Below are 18,431 nucleotides of genomic sequence, written 5' to 3' on the forward strand. Positions count from 1 at the left end.
CACGTCAAGTGTTATGTAAATGCTACAACGACTCAGCTGTTCAAACCTTTTCGGTACATCCTCCAGGCTTCAGTAGAGATGGCACCTGTGCACATGCACAGACTCTCAGCACAAGGATCAAGCAGCGTTTTCAAAACACTCATCTTCATTTTTCCTGTCCTCAATGCTACCGCTGCTCCAGAGTTAACACTGTTTTCCATTCCAAGTTTTATTCAAATGTGTCTTCGGGTTCATCAGTGACAGTTAAGCATGGAGATTCAGAGTCTTTAAATTGTTTACTTTCAAGGGCTGTTTATTTGGATTGAGCGAGGATGTGATTCTGTGTCTTGAACTTCATCACAAATTTATATTTATGCTAATCAGTTCCACTTTTTCTCTCATATTGGCCAATATAAACTAAACCAATACTAAAACAATATATAAAGATTCAATATCATGATATGATTCAATATCAAACAGCAGTTAGTTCGAATATATTTGTTATTTTCTTTAGCCTACATCCTTGCTTTTTGTTGATTTAACTCTTTCTTTCTGTCTTTCCCAGATCTCAGACCTCTTAGTGAGATGACTAGCATTTAATAGCATGGAGGCTGAGTACAAAGCCAATACCAACACCAATCACTACCTTAACACTACAGAAAATGTAGGCCACCTAATGGACACCACATGTACCCTTGAAGCCTACAGACGATCTCAGGCAGCCACTCCTGGTCAAGTGAAACAGTTACGTGCAGTGCAGGCGTTTCTGTGTCAGGGCCCTGGTTTTCTTTTATTAAATGTCACATCCCATTATCATGAACTGTGCATACCTAGTGCCTAGCATATATTGTAGTGTCCACATACATGTACTATATTTTCCGTGTGTGGCTGTAAAAATAAATGCAAGCTCCTCACAATGCAAACATGACTGTCAGTTATATCTCACTGCAATACATGTAAAGAAAAAAGGAAAACAAATAAACTGATTTGAATACAGTCTGATGTTTAGGTCTCTCACTTTGGGTTAGCATGTTGGAAAAGCCCGCAAATAAATGATCAGGAAATGAATATGCAAGAAGCAGCTGTTCTTGGTGCATTGAAGGCATGTAGTGGTGAATGCCTCTCCCCTCTGTTAGTCATGTGTCAAGGTTACATATTGGATCTTGGCTGTGATCTGTGAGGGTAAATCATAAAATGCAGTCCGGGTTGTGTAAAATATTAGATTTGCACGTTAAATACCTGGACACTTTTATTTTGAAATATGGTGTATCTAAAGTAATATGCATTTAGCAACATTATAGATTAGAAACTGGTTCTTTATTATCATCTGATGTTTATCCATCATGAGTTCATTTATCCAGCTTTATTCATGAAAGACTACTACCTCGGCTCACTCTTTCTAACTAAACATCCCATACTATAAGCAAGGTCTCCAATCTTCATACATCAGATGTCATTTACCAAGCAACATTGAGGATGATTAATGTCCACCCAATAATCACATACACCTCTGCATTGGATCCAGTCCCTGGTTGTGTCTCATGTATTAGTATACATAGAGGTAACCATCAAATTATGAATGCAGATGATTGCAGAAGTATTTATAGAATCCCCAAAGACTATTAACCTTCATCATGAAAAATGTTCCTTCTGATAAAAGGTTTTTACTTGTCTCCCAAGTTGGGCTTGTGTTTCTGAAAACAAATATGGCAGCCTATGAGAAACAGTTTAATTTTTATTATTATAATTTTTTAGACAAAATACTAGTTTTAGTCTTTTGGGATCCTGAAAACATCATCAGAGCAGACGTAAGTGCTCTCCTGGGTTGCCTCCTGAGCTTTTCAGACTTTGCTGGTTAATCATCTTTTAAATAAATTGATGGACTGAATACATGAGGGGCATAAACTGGAGCTACATTTAATCATTCTTCCCTGCTAACAAACACAGACTTACACAGAAAAGTTAGAGGTGGCAAACAACAGTGACTAATCCTAGAGGAAGCTGCAGCTGCTCAATGGTGGAGCACAGACAGAAAATGTTATGTTAAGCTTTTACTGAAAAAACTTCATTACCCAGAGCACATACAGTAGGACATGAAAAGGAACTGGCTGTGGTGATTATGATTAGTGGCTCTTGGCAGAACACAAAAAATATCTTTTCATTTATGGCAATTGATGTTTTTGTTTTTGTTTTTTTTACTTCAGTCTAAATCCACATAAACTAAAGGTGGTTTCAACTTTCAACATGAACAGTTTTGTTTATTTTACACAAATAACAGAGAAAATAATTAGAATTTGAACTGATCATGCCATTAATCATTTCACCAATGATAACTACAATTGGAATGAATTTAATATGTAAATCCGGATTAAGCCGTAGGAGTTTTCTATCTTTGATTTTCATAAAGGTCCAATAAGTCAGAATGAATTTGTGAACTATGGAAAACAGAATTTACTAAGACTTACTCTGATTAAAGGGAATGCCACTTTGTTTTTATGTGGCTTATCTTGCCGGGTTTTCCCCTCACAACTGGGACAGATGGTCTCCAAACAGGGAAAATGAAAAAACTTCAGACACAATTTTGTGGGTTTGAATGTGGAGGATTAAAGAAGCCTCTGTAGGTTCAGTACTTGGTGCCAATAATGCTACAGTAGGAGTCCATACCCAAGCAAAGTTGTCTCCTATAAAATAATACGCTCCCCTAAAAAAAGGCATTGAATTTACATTTGATATATAATCATAAGGAGTCACTCTGGAAGAAAAAGGAAAAAAAAGACATAACACCTTTTTTAAGCAGCTCCAGTTGACTGAACAACGCTGCATGAGGCACCAGATGTGTGTGGAGAGTATGCATTTGACGGTTGTTAATCATCTCATCTCTGCCTGTCAGTCAGAATAAAGGTCAGACCAAGGAAACTCACACTGACATACCTGACACCTGCCAACACTGTACCACCTGTCTCCCCAACACCAGCTCTCCCCCCTCACTGAGCCGCCTCCTGCCTCCTCTCCCCTGCTGTTGAGCTCTGGCCCCATTTGCTCCCCACCAGGACTGTCTGTACACTCTGCTCCCCTGCTAGTGCCGCTGAGTGCCGGCCACTCATGACGCCACGGGGCAGGAGATAGGGCGGGAGAGCCCGGGAGCCTGGCAGAGAAATCAAAGTGCTCTCAGTGAGAGTGAGTGGTCCAGCTATCAAAGAGTGGCTTCCAGCTCTGGCATGTCTGACAGATAGCGAGCAACACTTCTATTGTGTCCACTTTCTGATGAGCCCGGGGCTGGAATAAAGAACTCGCTAAAAGCTCCACGCTACTGTTTGTGCTAAATGTGATACACTTACTTGTGCAGGTGTGGCATCATTCAGTGGCATACAGTACATCCACATATTATCCTATCAGCTGCATGCAATTCAAGGTTGTATATGGTGATTTATATGGAAAACAAACCATATTATCTATTACCTTTTGGATTTTTGAAAGGGATTTATTTCATCTACATGTACTAATTTCCGTTTCTGACCATAGTGGGCTGGAGCCTATCCCAGCATGCTTTGAGGCAGGGAAACATCTTTAAATGCCCCTAGTTATACCTAAGGTAGACAGTCAAATTCACACTTACTTGACTTACATCTAGTTGCACCATCAAATGGCAGTTTGATAAGCCATCAACCTCTGCATGGCAAAACAAGAACCAGGCATCACACTGTTGCTTCATTTCCTACTTTCAAGACAGTAAAATTAACAATTCAAATCGAGGAGATTCTTGAAACTGCTGCACCAGTGACAGTAAAAAACAGTGAGATGTTACTTAGACTCTTCCAGGGCAGAGGAACACTAAAGAATAATATGAATATTAATCGGGACGTTTCACTGAAAGTGCTGCTGAAAGTCATCCTGTGTCTCTGCTGCACTCTCTGATGCTGATGTCAGATGTTTACTGAAGCTGAGTGATGTGGACAGGCCGGACATGACTGATTCGTTTTAATGTTGGGATCACAACTCAAAAGTCAGAGAAAGTTTAATAATAACCCAAAGACCACACTAAGCAGTAGCCACATTAAAAATAAATATCCTGTCTCAACTTGAGTGCCTTAAACATCGAGATAGACTGAACCTATTAGGCTACTTGTGTATTACTGTATATATATCCAGAGACGTTAAATTGCACTGCAAAGCCTTAAGAACTTTAGGGTTTTATTTTTGTAAGTATTGCAAACACGTTTGCTTTAAATGACTGTAAGACAAGAGCAACTTCAAAATAAATATCTCTGTTGGAGTGACATGAGCATATAGAGAGAAAGAACCATCTGCCAAGCATATGTGGAAAAAGGAAACTAAAAAAGAAAGCACCACCTTAACACTCTATATTTCCCCTCTCCAAAATCATCATCAACACACTTGTTAATGTCTGAAGAGGTCCCGTAATGGGAGCTATCTATTTCCTGCTACCACTCCATTACTGCAGGTTAGATTGGTCTCTGAGGTCTGACAGCAGACATCCTTGGAATCACCCCTGGAGAAAGTGAGACAGACCCATCAAGGCACACGGCAACTGCAATCTGCTGTAAGGACATCTTCAATATCCTGTGTACTCCCTCAGCCAAAGTCAACTGTAGTTTACCTACAAGAGCACACACATCATCGCAACAGAAACTGACTTTAAGTGTATGTCCTCCTCGACCTGTCTCTCTGCATTAACCCCGCAACATGAAGTGTGATCGTGTTGTAGTGTCAGCATTTTAAAGCCAATTCATAGCCAACCAACCCTCCCTCTGGTATGAGTCACAGCTATCGATTGAGCCACTTATACCCTCAACATCCACCAACGCATCCAGTCGTCACCCACCCATATGACCACTCTTGGGTGTTGAGCTCAGGTCGTAATGCAGAGCTTTTTTCTTTCTTTTTTTTCAGGCCGTGTGTCAGAAGTTAAGTTGTGAAATGTGATATGCGTTAAGTACATGAGATCCTGAGAGCACTTTACAGGAGAGAGCTCTGTCCTTGACAGCTGCCCTCAGTGAGACAAGGGAAGAGAAGAGACACGCTGGGCCAGTGCTCGCTGGAAGGAAGGAGACCTTGGCTTGGTTGCGGGAAGTTTGGTGTTAAGGGACACAAGGTAACGAACTGTGACGTTGCAAAACCCAGAGTGCAAACTGCATTGACAGAGTGGCAGTTAACAAAGGAAAGAACATTAGGTAACACTTTATTTTAAGGATTCTTGTTCCTGTGTATCTACCTAATTAATTACAGTGTAATTACCTATGTAACCGTATGTAATAACATGTACTTACATTGTAAATACATAGTGTATTTTGGTGTACTTACAGGTCCTTGTTACACTTGTAATAAGAAATGCCAAAGTGGCCTCTCTCTTTGCACAAGCATTTCTTATTACAAGTGTAACAAGGACCTGTAAGTACACCAAAATACACTATGTATTTACAATGTAAGTACATGTTATTACATACGGTTACATAGGTAATTACACTGTAATTAATTAGGTAGATACACAGGAACAAGGAACCCTTAAAATAAAGTGTTACCGAACATTACTTTAAACTCTGGTGACCTTTGACGTGATAGAAATTCACCTAGACCTCACTGACCTTTTATGAAGCTGCTTTAGCTTCTGAGCTGTTTTGTACCATTCAATTCTATTTAAGCTGATCTGTCGGAGATAAAGACAAGAGCAATGGTTTGCACATAGTTGTGCATAAGGACGGTACATACATACACAATTAGTCTTTTGAATAAACTATGTCCCCTTTTTGTTCCCTTAGCAGCTGGGCTATGCTAATATGCTCACAACGACCAGTAAGCCAACATGCTAGTCACTTTGACAGCTTTATTTTTCCCTATTCAAAACCCACCAAAGACCAACCACTGAGGTACCTGCACCCAGCCAAGAAACAGCTCTGCCCATAATCAGTTATTAAACCAGTTTTTATGCAGGCAAAACATAAAATACTAATTTCTGTGCATCAAAAGATGTTTGCTGACACATTCTTTTCCTTTGGACAGTCAAGTCATCTGATTAACCAATTAGTAACTACAAGTGGTGACTATGATCGACATACTGGCGTACCATCAGCCACGTTTCAATCTCAGCATCTTGCATTTAGTAGCTACAGTATGCAGATTTAAGAGCGCTATCTGCTTATCCTGCTCCAACTCTTGGCGAGAAAGCAAAGAAGTGTAACTGGATCCAAGTTTTTGTGCTATGAAAGTTTTGCTTTCTTTTGAAATGTCTGTAAACACAAAAGGATATCGGGTTATGTTTTCAATCCTAATCAAAACACACACATACACACTCTTCAATCATCTCATTTAATATTCAGTGTGTGTGAATTTACCTTTAGTTTGGCAATACTAATGGCTGCTTCTCACAGAGAGCACAGTCGGTATGAAAAACACAGTTCAAAGTAGACTTCACTTTGATTCCTGTCATTAAAGGGATGGCTTATTAAAAAAAAAAAAAAAAAACATACAAAATTTGACACATCTCATGTACGTCATAAAATATTAAGGGTGTATGAATGTCCATGTTGCCATGCAAATCAGCTGAAAACCTACAGTCTGATTATCACACCACCTCCCAGGAAGATTATCTCCGCTTCATTACCTTGTCACTCAGCCAGCTTTGTTTGGCTGAGCCTACGTTTGCCTTTGAACATCAACGGCACCTTTTGTCTGAAACTGCTGTAACGTTTCCAGCAATGATCAGATAGTGCTTCAGCTATTTTTACCTCTAGATGCGGCACTGGCCCAGAAAAATAAGATCTCAGTTGATTAGTGAAGCCCGCAAACCCTTTGTGGTGCATCTAAAAGGAGGCCTTCATCTCATGATACACAATGGGATTGGAATATGCAGATATGACTAAATAACGTGCTGCCTCATTCATCCTGTTTAAGCACACCAAGAATACCAGCTATTTCTCAGAACCATCAGAAGAATAAGGAGACATTTAAAAAAAACACATTTATTTTAGAGCAAATGCCAAGTGCTTAGTCATTCTATGAAGGTAAGTCAAGTCAAGTCGACAGAGGGACATTATGCTATCTCATAGTCCCTTGACTCATCTCTGCACGTTTCTCCTTGGCCACATTTCTGTGAAGTCCATCTTTTCATTTCCCCTTAAATGTCTTTTGTTCAAACTTCTGCTGAGAACGTTGAAATGTTTGAACTTTGTGTCCTGCATCCAGTAAGTGCTGGAAGTGATGAGGTGGGGTAGCAGCCATTGCTACAGAGGTGGGTCAATGCTTGGTGGAGGTCTTCACAGCATCAAAATGCACGTTCACTCGTTCACTCTCTCTCTCACACACACACTCGCACATGCACCCCACCAATCACCAGCAGTTACAGTTTGTAAGTAGAAAGTTTTTACTCTTTACTCTTATTAAGCAGCATAAGTGTTGCTGAGGGATGGAGAAGTACACACATGTGATTCAGTCGGTATGGCTTGTTCGCCCACATATACACTACACCTACATATGGTCTGGGCGTCCATCATAAGAGGTTCTTTTCACATCTGGTGCCGATTCCCTAATCTTCCACTTGGATGAGTATCCCGCCCTCCCCTCGTCAGCCCACTAGTCACTTAATCAGGCGGGTTCATTGTGTGTGAACAGCTCCAGCAGCTCCGGCGGCTCCGACCAGACCGTTGACCAGGAGGCAGGCGGGGTGTGGCTGGATCAATGTGCTGATGTCTGAGGGAGGCAAAACCGGTTGAGACCCTGGGGGCCTGCAGCCTCCCCACTGTACTCTGTCAATTCCATTCATCTCCCTCCGCTGGCTTCGCCCCCACGAGCCTCTCAGCTGAAGAAATAAGTGGAGTCTTTCACCTGCTGGAGGTCAAAGTCACCTAGAGAGGAAAGAGGTAAAGTGTCAGGGGAAGGTTTGTGGATGGTAGATGCACAAAGTAAAGGAGACTTTTGACATAAACACACCAACAGAACTTACATGCTTTCATTTACTATGTATAATATACAATAGGTTTGTTAACACTACTATTGAACTACTATTGAACTACTATTGAATTTGGGAATCATCAGTTGCAGCTCTATGGATTGAAGTGGTGGACTAACCAACTAACAATACCGTCCCTATATGTTCCCATCAGTAACAATCTGTTATTAAGGATGAAGATAACATTTTGTAAACTCAGAAGTTATTGTAATACGAATAAATTGTTATTTTCCTTAATGATCAATGGAGAAAATTTGCTCACAATTTAATTCCCAGATAGGACAAAGTTGGTTCTGAGGTATCCTGACACCAAGGACAGAGCAACAATCTTCATGAAAAGAGATTTTTTTGTAAGTGGGTCAAATACCCAGGGGGCAAAGCAAAAAAAACGGACACAGAGCGTTGTAAAAGGTTTGACGCCAGAAATGATATCTAAGAACTTCAAGGATTAAAACCTGGGTGGACAACCCGGTCAACTAGCTGCTGGAAAGCTACAGGGGCCAAAACCCCTTTCTGGGGTCATTTTGCTGGCGAAATGATGTAAATGCAAATATTTAGGTAGTACAATGGCATAAATAGTCATACAACTATACAATTTGACAGAGAGTATGTTGACACATAGGGGGAGGCATGAAAAAAAGATTCTGGGGTTTGTTGCAACTGGATTTTAAGATATCACCCTCAACATCCCAAAAAAGACCAAAAAAAGTACTGTTCGCCTGACAAATTCTCATGAAAATTATTATTTTTCAGCACTTTATGGAGAATATCTATGCCTAACATGTATATAGAAAATTTCCTAAATTCATAAGCTTCCATTTGAGTCCAAGATAGCCTTTCTACTAGCTACTGGAAAGCTACAGTCTGTCTCCAAACAATGCAACACCTATTGTGAAAAACTACATGTTAACTGACATGATCAGAAAACATTCTATTTCTGGTCTCCCCAAAGTGAACAGATAGATAGAGAAGACCGTTGGCCACAGCAAGTGGGGCTTTTGAGATAGAAAGGCTATCTTGGACTCAAATGGAAGCTTATGAATTAAGGAAATTTTCTATATACATGTTAGACATAGATATTCTCCATAAAGTGCTGAAAAATAATAATTTTCATGAGAATTTGTCAGGCGAACAGTACTTTTTTTTGTCTTTTTTGGGATGTTGAGGGTGATATCTTAAAATCAAGTTGCAACAAACCCCAGAATCTTTTTTTCATGCCTCCCCCTATGTGTCAAGATACTCTCTGCCAAATTTTATAGTTGTATGACTATTTATACCTAAATATTTGCATTTACATGATTTCGCCAGCAAGATGACCCAAGAAAGGGGTTTTGGCCCCTGTAGCTTTCCAGCAGCGAGTTGACCGGGTTGTCCACCCAGGTTTTAATCCTTGAAGTTCCTACATATCATTTCTGGTGTCAAACCTTTTACAACACTCCGTGTCCGTTTTTCAAAAAAACTTTGGATTTTGCCCCCTGGGTAAAACTTGGAAAAATTGGATACATCTTTTCAGTTTCACTGGGCACCAGTACATTTTCTATAAACTTTAATACCCCACTTCAATACACTAATTTTAGCTCTGGATGAGGCCCTGTCCTGCACTCTGTGCAGTGCCTGCTGTGCTCTTTAGGAGCTGCGTCTCACCAGCAGGATGAATTATTGAGGAAAGGCCATAAAAAGTTAAGAAAGTAGAAACTTACTGCAGCCACAAAATGTTACCATCAATGCTTAAACCCATATAGTAACTAACTGAGACATACTATAATATGCTCAGTGCTTGTTAAATATGCTAATCCTCGCTGCAGGATGCTCCAAGCTTCAGTCTGCTTCATAAAACACTTCATAGTTTATTTTCTACCTCTTGTTTCTGAGGCATTAAAAAAAAAAAAAAAGAATATCGTCATGTTAACAGACAACCAGGATGACATCGTGTCCTTCACTGTGTACCGAAGTGATGGCACATGCCGCAGAGGTGAAAAGACATGTTTCTTGGCTGCCTTGAGAACTGCCTTTAGAAAACATCACTGTTTACGAGCAGCCTGAACAAACAGCCGCAGTGTCAAAGTCAGCCAATAACTTCCTTCAGGTCTGTGGTCATAAATGCACCTGATTTATCTGATCTCCAGCTGGAATACACACCCAGACCTCAATCGCTGCACTAATCAATTAGGGATCCTCCATTGTGAAGATTATAATGGATTTTAAACCGTGATCCAGTGGGTGTGGTAGTGAACACTGAACTCACTGCATGAATTGCATTGAGGGACACACACACACACACACACTGAAACACACACGACTCAGGAGCACACCTGACTGGTCTCAGCCACATAAGCTGATTATGCAGAGGAGGGACACAATTAACAATAATAAATTTATACAACCCAGCTGTCAGTGCCAAGCTCACAGTTAGTGTACAGATGGAGATAGAGTGAGACGTTACATAACAGCAAAGCCCCCGTCCACCTGACTGACAAGAGAGATGCTGCCTCTGTACATTACAGCCGCTGTGGACAACAATAGACACTCTTACAGTGGCGTCAGTGGAAAATGGGGGAAATCTGGACCCACTCGTGGCTCTGCGTAAGCCTGGAAATTGAATTGTAGCCAAACTCAATGACTTTTTCCTATTTAGACAGCTCTCTGGGCAACGCAGGCAGCTTCACAAACAACTACAGACAGTGGGATGAATGTACAGACAAGAAGCAACTACAATCCGTGTCTGTTGTTGCGCTGCTCAGTCGTGCCAAAAATCACAAAACACCCATGACAATGATTAATTATAAAACAGGATACAAAGTATAGCATTGTGCAAAAAAAAAAAAAAAAAGCCAGTTCAATAACAGCAGAGAGGCCTGTTGCTAACCTCAAACAGCGCTTCAGGACACACAAGTCCTCTGCAACCCAATTAGGAACAACGCAACACCTTGTATGTTGGTTGGCACTGCCAAACAATACCTCAGCTCAAGTGAGGCCACGTGTTTGGAGTCTGTGCACACAAACTGACCTGTCTGGGGCACTTTGGCCAGCAGCAGCAGAAGCCTCCTGTACTCCTGGTACTTCTTGTTCTTGGCTTCAGTCCTGCACCAGAGGGAGAGAATGAAAAGTCAAGACGTTAACTCTCAGTGGAAAGTGTCTGTGGGGCGCTGAATCGACGGAAACCCGGCTTTCGGGTAACTTCTGGGGGAAATTCATATGGCTTCATGAGTTCTGATGACTGGTGGTCTCAGGTAGTTCACACCTGGATGTTGCATTTATGGTTGTTCAGGTTACGTAGTTAGGAGTTGAGTTGTTTTACAGATCAAACCGTCAGCTCCGCCTTTGAACCAGGACTAATTCAATAATACGTGTAATGTGTGATGTGTAATACCTCTCAATGTGTGAGGACCCCAATGGTTCACTAATAATATGAAACTATGACTACAGTTAGCACTAGGGTTGTGACAGTGGACAATGGTTTTAAGATTGCTCATGCAAATGTCAAGATGATACGTGACTTGTTTCCCATTAATGTAAATAACCATGTTTGTACCGTGCACACACACACAAACACACACACACATTGTCTCTCTCTGGCACACACACAGTGAGCAGTTAATTGTAATCAAGTGGTGCTTATTGTGTGTAGGTGCTGAGCTGTGACTAAAGAGCTGAGGAGATCAACAGACAAACACATAATTTAGTTAGAGAGTGACGCATTATTTGTAGTGACAATTTTGTTTTAACACAGACATAAAATGCATTTGTCATCTTATAGTCATCACCCAGGTTATCCATGAGGGAAGAAAAGAGAAAGAGAGAGAGAGAGAGAAGTGAGCAAAACAGCACTCGCTTCGTCCCAACACCATGCAACCCTAAAGGGAAGCAACCCAATATGTCTTTGTAATCCCACATGTGTTTCTCTCTGGTGTCTACTAGAATGAATAATATGTTTGCCAGGTTAAGGCAGAGAGAGAGAGACAGACAGAGAGAGGGGAGAAAGACAAAGAGGACGAGGGCTGCTGTTGTGGAGTAAAGGCTGTGGAGATGGTGTCCAATTATCCCAAAGAGAGAGACACACAGTCAGATGATGAGCATAACTCAGCCTGAGGCCAGTCAAACAGATACACAGGGAGAAAAAATCTTTTTATATCCAATGCCACAGATGACTACAGACGACTAGAGGAACAACTCTGGCACACTCATAACTTTTACGATCTTATAACCTCTCGTGTGTGTGTGTATCTTATGTTTGAACTGATTTACAATGTTTCTGCAACTGGGAGGCAAATGCTCAGTGTCTATACCATAAAAGTCCAGAGAGATGACACAGTATCACATAAACACACAGACAGAGACTGAACGCAATGATGGTTTGTTGTGTAAGAGCAATTCAAACAGAAAACGAGGGATAGATTGCAGGTGGGGGTAACAAAGTGTAAAAAATATGAACATGTAACTATTATATAATCATTTTTTTATATTATGTTATATTTTCCTTAAACATAGACATTGGATGCCAATCATTATTTGCTATTTAACAGATGATACTATGAAATGGGGGCAGATAGATAAATACAGGGCTAAAAGAAAAAAAAATGTTTTGACTGATTTTTTTTCAAACAGCAGCCAATTTATATTCCCCATCTGCAATGTGTAAAACATATTACAGGTTAGGTTACATTACTTAACTCGGGATAAACAAATAACACAATATAAGTAAAAAATATGAGATTCAGCACCACTCTACACATACGTAACTATTGCTGCTGTTCTCTAATGCAACCATCAAGTTTAAATACTCTAGATCAGGGGTGGGCAATATTCATTTCCATACTGACTCTGATAAAGTAAGTGAAGGGCCACAATTGAAAATCAAATTGAAACCTAAAATACATGGTGCTGAATTATGCAAAACTTCATGAATTTGGTAGACATGATTGCTTTACAACAGACTATTTACCAGCCCAGAAGACCTGGGTCCTCGTTAGGGCTGTACAGTACAAGTAATCACATTTTCATTGAGTTTGATTGATTTTGGCTCCAAACAATGTCAAAACTTGTATAATTGAGGAAAAAATATTATTTATGATGTCATTTTCTTGGACTATTGGGATTTTATTCTGAAATCCCTGTGAATAACCTGTGTTGCTCTTGAGACGTATATATTCTGTATGCACACAATATAAATTGTTGCAGCATGTAGGTGTGAACACTTACGGGACAGGGCAGTATTTGTGTAGCAGGAAGTTGGACAGCTCTTGAAGGATTGGCTGGCTGTGCAGGGCGACAAACTGCTCTCGGCAAACCTGGCAAGAGAAGGTATAGGAGAGAGCGTTTACTCCGAGTTACTCTGGTTTGATGACGATTTGACTGAGAAGCTCCTCAGACTATCCCAGCCTGGTGACCTGCTAAAAGATGGATGGAGGTGAGTGTTATTATCTATTATTTATTATTCTATGTAAGGTTTCCCTTTAGAGCTGAACATTATGCAAACCAAAGAATATATTGGAATTATTTTAACAGATATTGTGATCGTGATACGAGTGAAAGGTTTGGTGGGAATGGTTGTTTGCATTTTATATTGATGATGATGTGGTTTATGCAAAGAACTGCATCAAACAGAAAAACACACACATTTCTTCACATCTGGAGATTATGATTTGTAGAGTGAGACATCTCTGTTGAGACACCCATAATGTTTCAATCATAATTTTTCATCTACCCATCTACTCTCTCATCTACTACTCCTGTAATTTTGTTAGTGCACTTGGCCATACTGTGATTTCTAATAATAACAATTGTTCAGCTCAATTTCTAATTTATGAACACTAAAGTTGCAAGAATGAGCACTCATTGTACGATGCCTTAATGTAAGAATAACTCATACAGTATATTTGGAATATTTAGACATAGAAACATGCTGAAAAACGGTGTAATTACCGGTACTTTCAACAGGTGAATGTGTTGACTAAGATGTCACTGCATCTTTACAGTAGATGCCAGCTAGTTTAAAAACAGGAAAAATGCCAACCAAGACCAGCTCTGATGGTTATGAGGGAAAAAAACCCTCTGAATAGACATTGGACCGTCCCTGGGCAGAACTGTTAAAGAGCTTAGAACCAGGATGAGAAAATCCAAGACACTGACCTCAAAAAATCCATCCAATGCTTTGTGTTTTTTCCCCCCAGTTTAAGAAACAAAAACTCAAGCTGAACAGGAACTGAGCAGTGAAGAAAATGGATAGATGAAGGATCAAGGAAGGATCAGTTGCCATTAAAGTGGTTAGGTGCTCACTTAGATATTTAGCACTCCACTCTTCTGCTGTTTACCTATTACCTATGTAATGAGGAAGGTGTATACTCACACATCGAGAGAATGAGAGAGAATAAATGCACTAAATAAATGTAATAAATGCTTCATTGGTTGTACCTCCTCTGAGATTGGGTGGGGGCATAAAACTGATACAGACAATTGGGGCTTTATGGTAATTTGGTCCATTTTAAGCGGTGCTGTGTCTCAGCCTGGGCCTGTTGACAAGCTACTTTCAGCAGGCGGGCGCAGACACTCATTTATCCAGCAAGACAGGCTCTGTCTGATGCAGCTCCCTGCAGTCAGCACCCTGTAAGTCTATGCAGCAGTGAAGGTATAACGTTTGTTTTACTGGCATTGCAAAGATGACGCTTCATGCCACCAGTGATGCCACACTTTATTTTTATCACTAGGATCCACTGGAAGAGTGCTAAAACAAGCTGAGAAGACAAACACATGCAATCATTCTCATGTCCCAGAAATAGACGGAAGAGGAGCCAGGATCAGATGTACGGAGTCACGTGTGCAAAGCCACCTTTAGCTTCAATTAATCAGCAAAAAGAGCAGAATACAAAACCCCCGTGATACATGATCAGACAGGATGGAAACAGCTGTGGGAGGATGATAAGGACGAAGAATAGTGAAAGAAAAAAAAAGTTTAAAAAAAAAGGTTGTACTGTGAATTTGATACCTTGTTCATGGTGTCCACAGTGAGGGCGTGGGTCCAGAAACAGTCGTGAACGGAGACAAATGTCAGACCAGCGCTGGGATTAAAATCAGAGGGAGAAGATTCAAGAAGGAGCAGACAATGACATTGAAATAGGAAGACTTGGCCAAAAAAAAAAAAAAAAAAGAAATGCACAGACTTGCACTGCACAGACAATAACTGCTTAAACCATATCGGATATTCATTATTCATTCAAAGCCATTGTTCCATCATGAATTATCACACCTGCCCAGAGACCGATTCTGTGAAATGAGCTTATATAACAAAGCACATCGCACAACACCTATCTGAGGTGATAATTACATTTTAGATGAGAGGGTACTTTCTCAAAGCCATTTGAGGTCATGCATACACAGACTCAATCTCAGAGGCATATTACAAACCGCCTTTGGAAAAATGACTCTGGATCGGCTACAAGAGATGTGACGAGGATAAATGTTTCACTGGAGGTGTGGAAAATATTCACTTAGTGCTTGCAGCGTATTAAATGATACCTGTAGCAGTGGAGGGCAGTCAGCATCATGTGTGTGGAGTCCAGAGAGTGGATGAAGTTGGGTGGGAAGGCGTTTTTCTGTTTGACTGTGTCCGGCCTCCTGCGATGAGACAGAAAACCGAGAAAGACATTTAAAAACTGCTTTGGCCTTTCTGAAAACAAACAAGCAGAAAACACTTATCTTCTAATTAAGAAACCTTCTCTATAACCTCATTTATTAAAACACGTTGTTGAATATGAGGAAAGCTAATGCGTATCATCACGTGTGCGTGCATGATATAAACTTCAGGGCATGCAACCCCGTTCTTTAATTTCACCGTGTTTATTTCTTGAGGGTCAGAAGCTCAGCAACAGACTTTGTTTTAATAGAACCACAAATGAAATGTAAAAACACGAGCAGGAAAAGCACAGGTGTAATAATGATATTATCAAAGATTGCACCATGAATATTATTAGTCACACCTGTGTGATAAGTCAGACTGTCTGTATGCAAGGATTTTAACATCAATATCTACTTTCTGCTATGCGACCCCTGGGGGACTCGCCATCCTCCAAACAATAGTCAAATATGAGAGCATGCAAATGTAGACGTAAAATTTAAAAAATATTACAAAGTAATATAAATGCAGTGGTGCTGTCACTGAAGATGAAGCTGGCAGTAAAATAAACACCCTGCCAATCTGCATCCCCATGTTGTCATTACCCTGAGCCTGCGCCATTCAAATCCTCTGGGCTGCCACAGACCAGAACGCTCTTCTAATGGAAACGCTGACAGAGTGGGGAGAGCTTGGGCCAAACCCAAAGCTAGAACACACACACACACACACACACACACACACACACACACACACACACACACACACACACACACACACACACACACACACACACACACACACACACACACACACACACACACACACACACACACACACACACACACACACACACACACACACACACACACAACACACACACACACACACACACACACACACACACACACACACACACACACACACACACACACACACACACACACACACACACACACACACACACACACACACACTCTGGTGGGCTTGTTTTCCTTCTGGCTTGGGAAAGTTACAGTATGATCACTGTGGGGTTTGTGCTGCTGTTCTGGGTTTGAGCTGGACAAAAAATAAGATTCCTGGAAATAAGCTGTATGCGGTACAGAACAAGACTTGCCCCTTTCTATTACTGCTTTTCCTTTGTCTCGCAGCTCTGCTCATGCAAAAATCAAACATGTCACCTTGAAATCCCATTGGCCTGCCAGACTGGAAAGGTGCATAGTCAGTAGGCAGTGAGTCGGTGAGGATTAGCAACCACAGCTCTCTCAAGTTCAACTGCTCTCCCCACAGAGCACACAAGCAGGATGAGACTTCACTTCATGTCACAAGTGAGTTGGCACTGAGCTCAGAATTTAATGTTTTTTTCCACAAAAAAGAGGGATGAATAATCAAAAAAAGATGGATGGACCAAAATAGCAAGAAACAAGGGCTTGATTGGAGTAAATGAAGGATGTCACTGCTTCAGCTCTACCTGTATTCACATAGTTTAATGGTGAATGAGCTTTTTTGGGATCATTAATAAAAACAAGTGTAATTGTGGCTGCACTGACTCATTTATGTGTGTGTTTATGAGTGTGTGTGGAAGGAAGAGCTGGAGAAAATCAGAGCCGTGCCGATTGTGTCAAGTTTAGCTCAGAGTGTCAGGCTGTGTGATAGTTTCTCTCTGACAGCACATTTCAAGTTTCCGACAAGACAGCCTTCCTAAGCATCACTCTGGCCTCTCTCTCTCCACCAGTGTTGCCTGGTGTGACAACATCCAGCTGCTGTGTCTTTACTGTAGATATCTGACTGAGGAGGACGGCTGTCACTCTTTGCCATCTCTGTCTTCCGTGCTCTTATGTCTTCCTACCTCTCCGTTGCTGACTCTCCGTCGGTCGCTTTTTGTCATCTGTTCACCTCTATCATTCTTCCTCTGCCTGCTCTCTTAAAGAGGAAATAAGCAGGATTTTTCCTGTGGCTATACTTCATTTTTACCTTAATTAAAAAGCTCTGGAGTAATTGTGATAGTTAACTACAACGTTGCAACATCAGTGTAGTACTTGGTCGCCGCGCCGGTGTCCCAGCTCTCGTCTCTGCGCACGGCGACACAAATGCGCTCTGTAACCCGTAATCTTTTGTTTATGACAGTTAAGACTATACAGATATACACGTTGTAACATTGTATATCCACTGGTCTATGTATTGATTTTTTGCCGGCTTCGTTGTAAACAAATGCACATGGCCAGGAGGAGGGTTAGAAAAACAGCGGAAAAGCGACCAGACTTGCATAGTTCCACTTTAAAATGATGGAAACATTTTTCTCTCCTGCCTCATTCACAGAATGCACAAATATATTCAGCTAGAAATCATGATCTTCTTTCTTCTGGAAGATTGGAGATACTCACTCACTGGTGATCGGGGTAAAACAATTGCACATTTAGCTATAATCCATTCAGAAGTGGAAACGCACTAAAGATACACAAAGACATAATTATATGTTTATTTGATGATGTTTAGGAGGTTTTTCTCTTTTTTTTAATCAATCTGAAAGTTGGACTACCACTATGTAACTGAACTCTAACCCATTACTGGAAATGTATAGAACATTTATGTCAAGTTATCTCTCTGGGTACTTGGCTTCTTCCTCAGTCAAAAGACAAGCACATTAGGCCCACTGACATCTTGTGACCTTCCCAGCCCTCACCCTGTATTAGCTGGGACTGGCTCTGGCCCCCCGTGACTGTGCATCAATAAGCAGTATAAACAACAGATGTATGTGTGACATATCCTTCTTGCAACAAGTACAGTAATCTATTTCTCACAGCTTCATAAGTGAAGCTATAAGTGACTCCCCCTGGACAAAGTTTAACTTATTTGAAATATTTTCCATTAGAAAAATCTTCT

The 18,431-nt window shown here is 40.8% G+C and overlaps 1 protein-coding gene across 1 annotated transcript in view; it reads right to left on the reverse strand.

The window, feature by feature from the left end:
• Positions 1-6,978: 6,978 nt before the first annotated feature.
• Positions 6,979-18,431, reverse strand: part of polrmt (polymerase (RNA) mitochondrial (DNA directed)) — a 44,868-nt gene continuing 33,415 nt past the window's right edge. The window contains exons 17-21 of the mRNA XM_083969923.1: positions 15,455-15,553; positions 14,925-14,997; positions 13,142-13,230; positions 10,950-11,023; positions 6,979-7,838 (exon numbers count right to left, since the gene is read on the reverse strand). Coding sequence (XP_083826049.1) covers positions 7,789-7,838; positions 10,950-11,023; positions 13,142-13,230; positions 14,925-14,997; positions 15,455-15,553 — 385 coding nt within the window. The 3' untranslated portion in view covers positions 6,979-7,788. The remainder of the gene's footprint in view (positions 7,839-10,949; positions 11,024-13,141; positions 13,231-14,924; positions 14,998-15,454; positions 15,554-18,431) is intronic.

This window comes from Trachurus trachurus (genome assembly GCF_905171665.1).
Source record: "Trachurus trachurus genome assembly, chromosome: 4".
NCBI classification, from domain to species: Eukaryota; Metazoa; Chordata; class Actinopteri; order Carangiformes; family Carangidae; genus Trachurus; species Trachurus trachurus.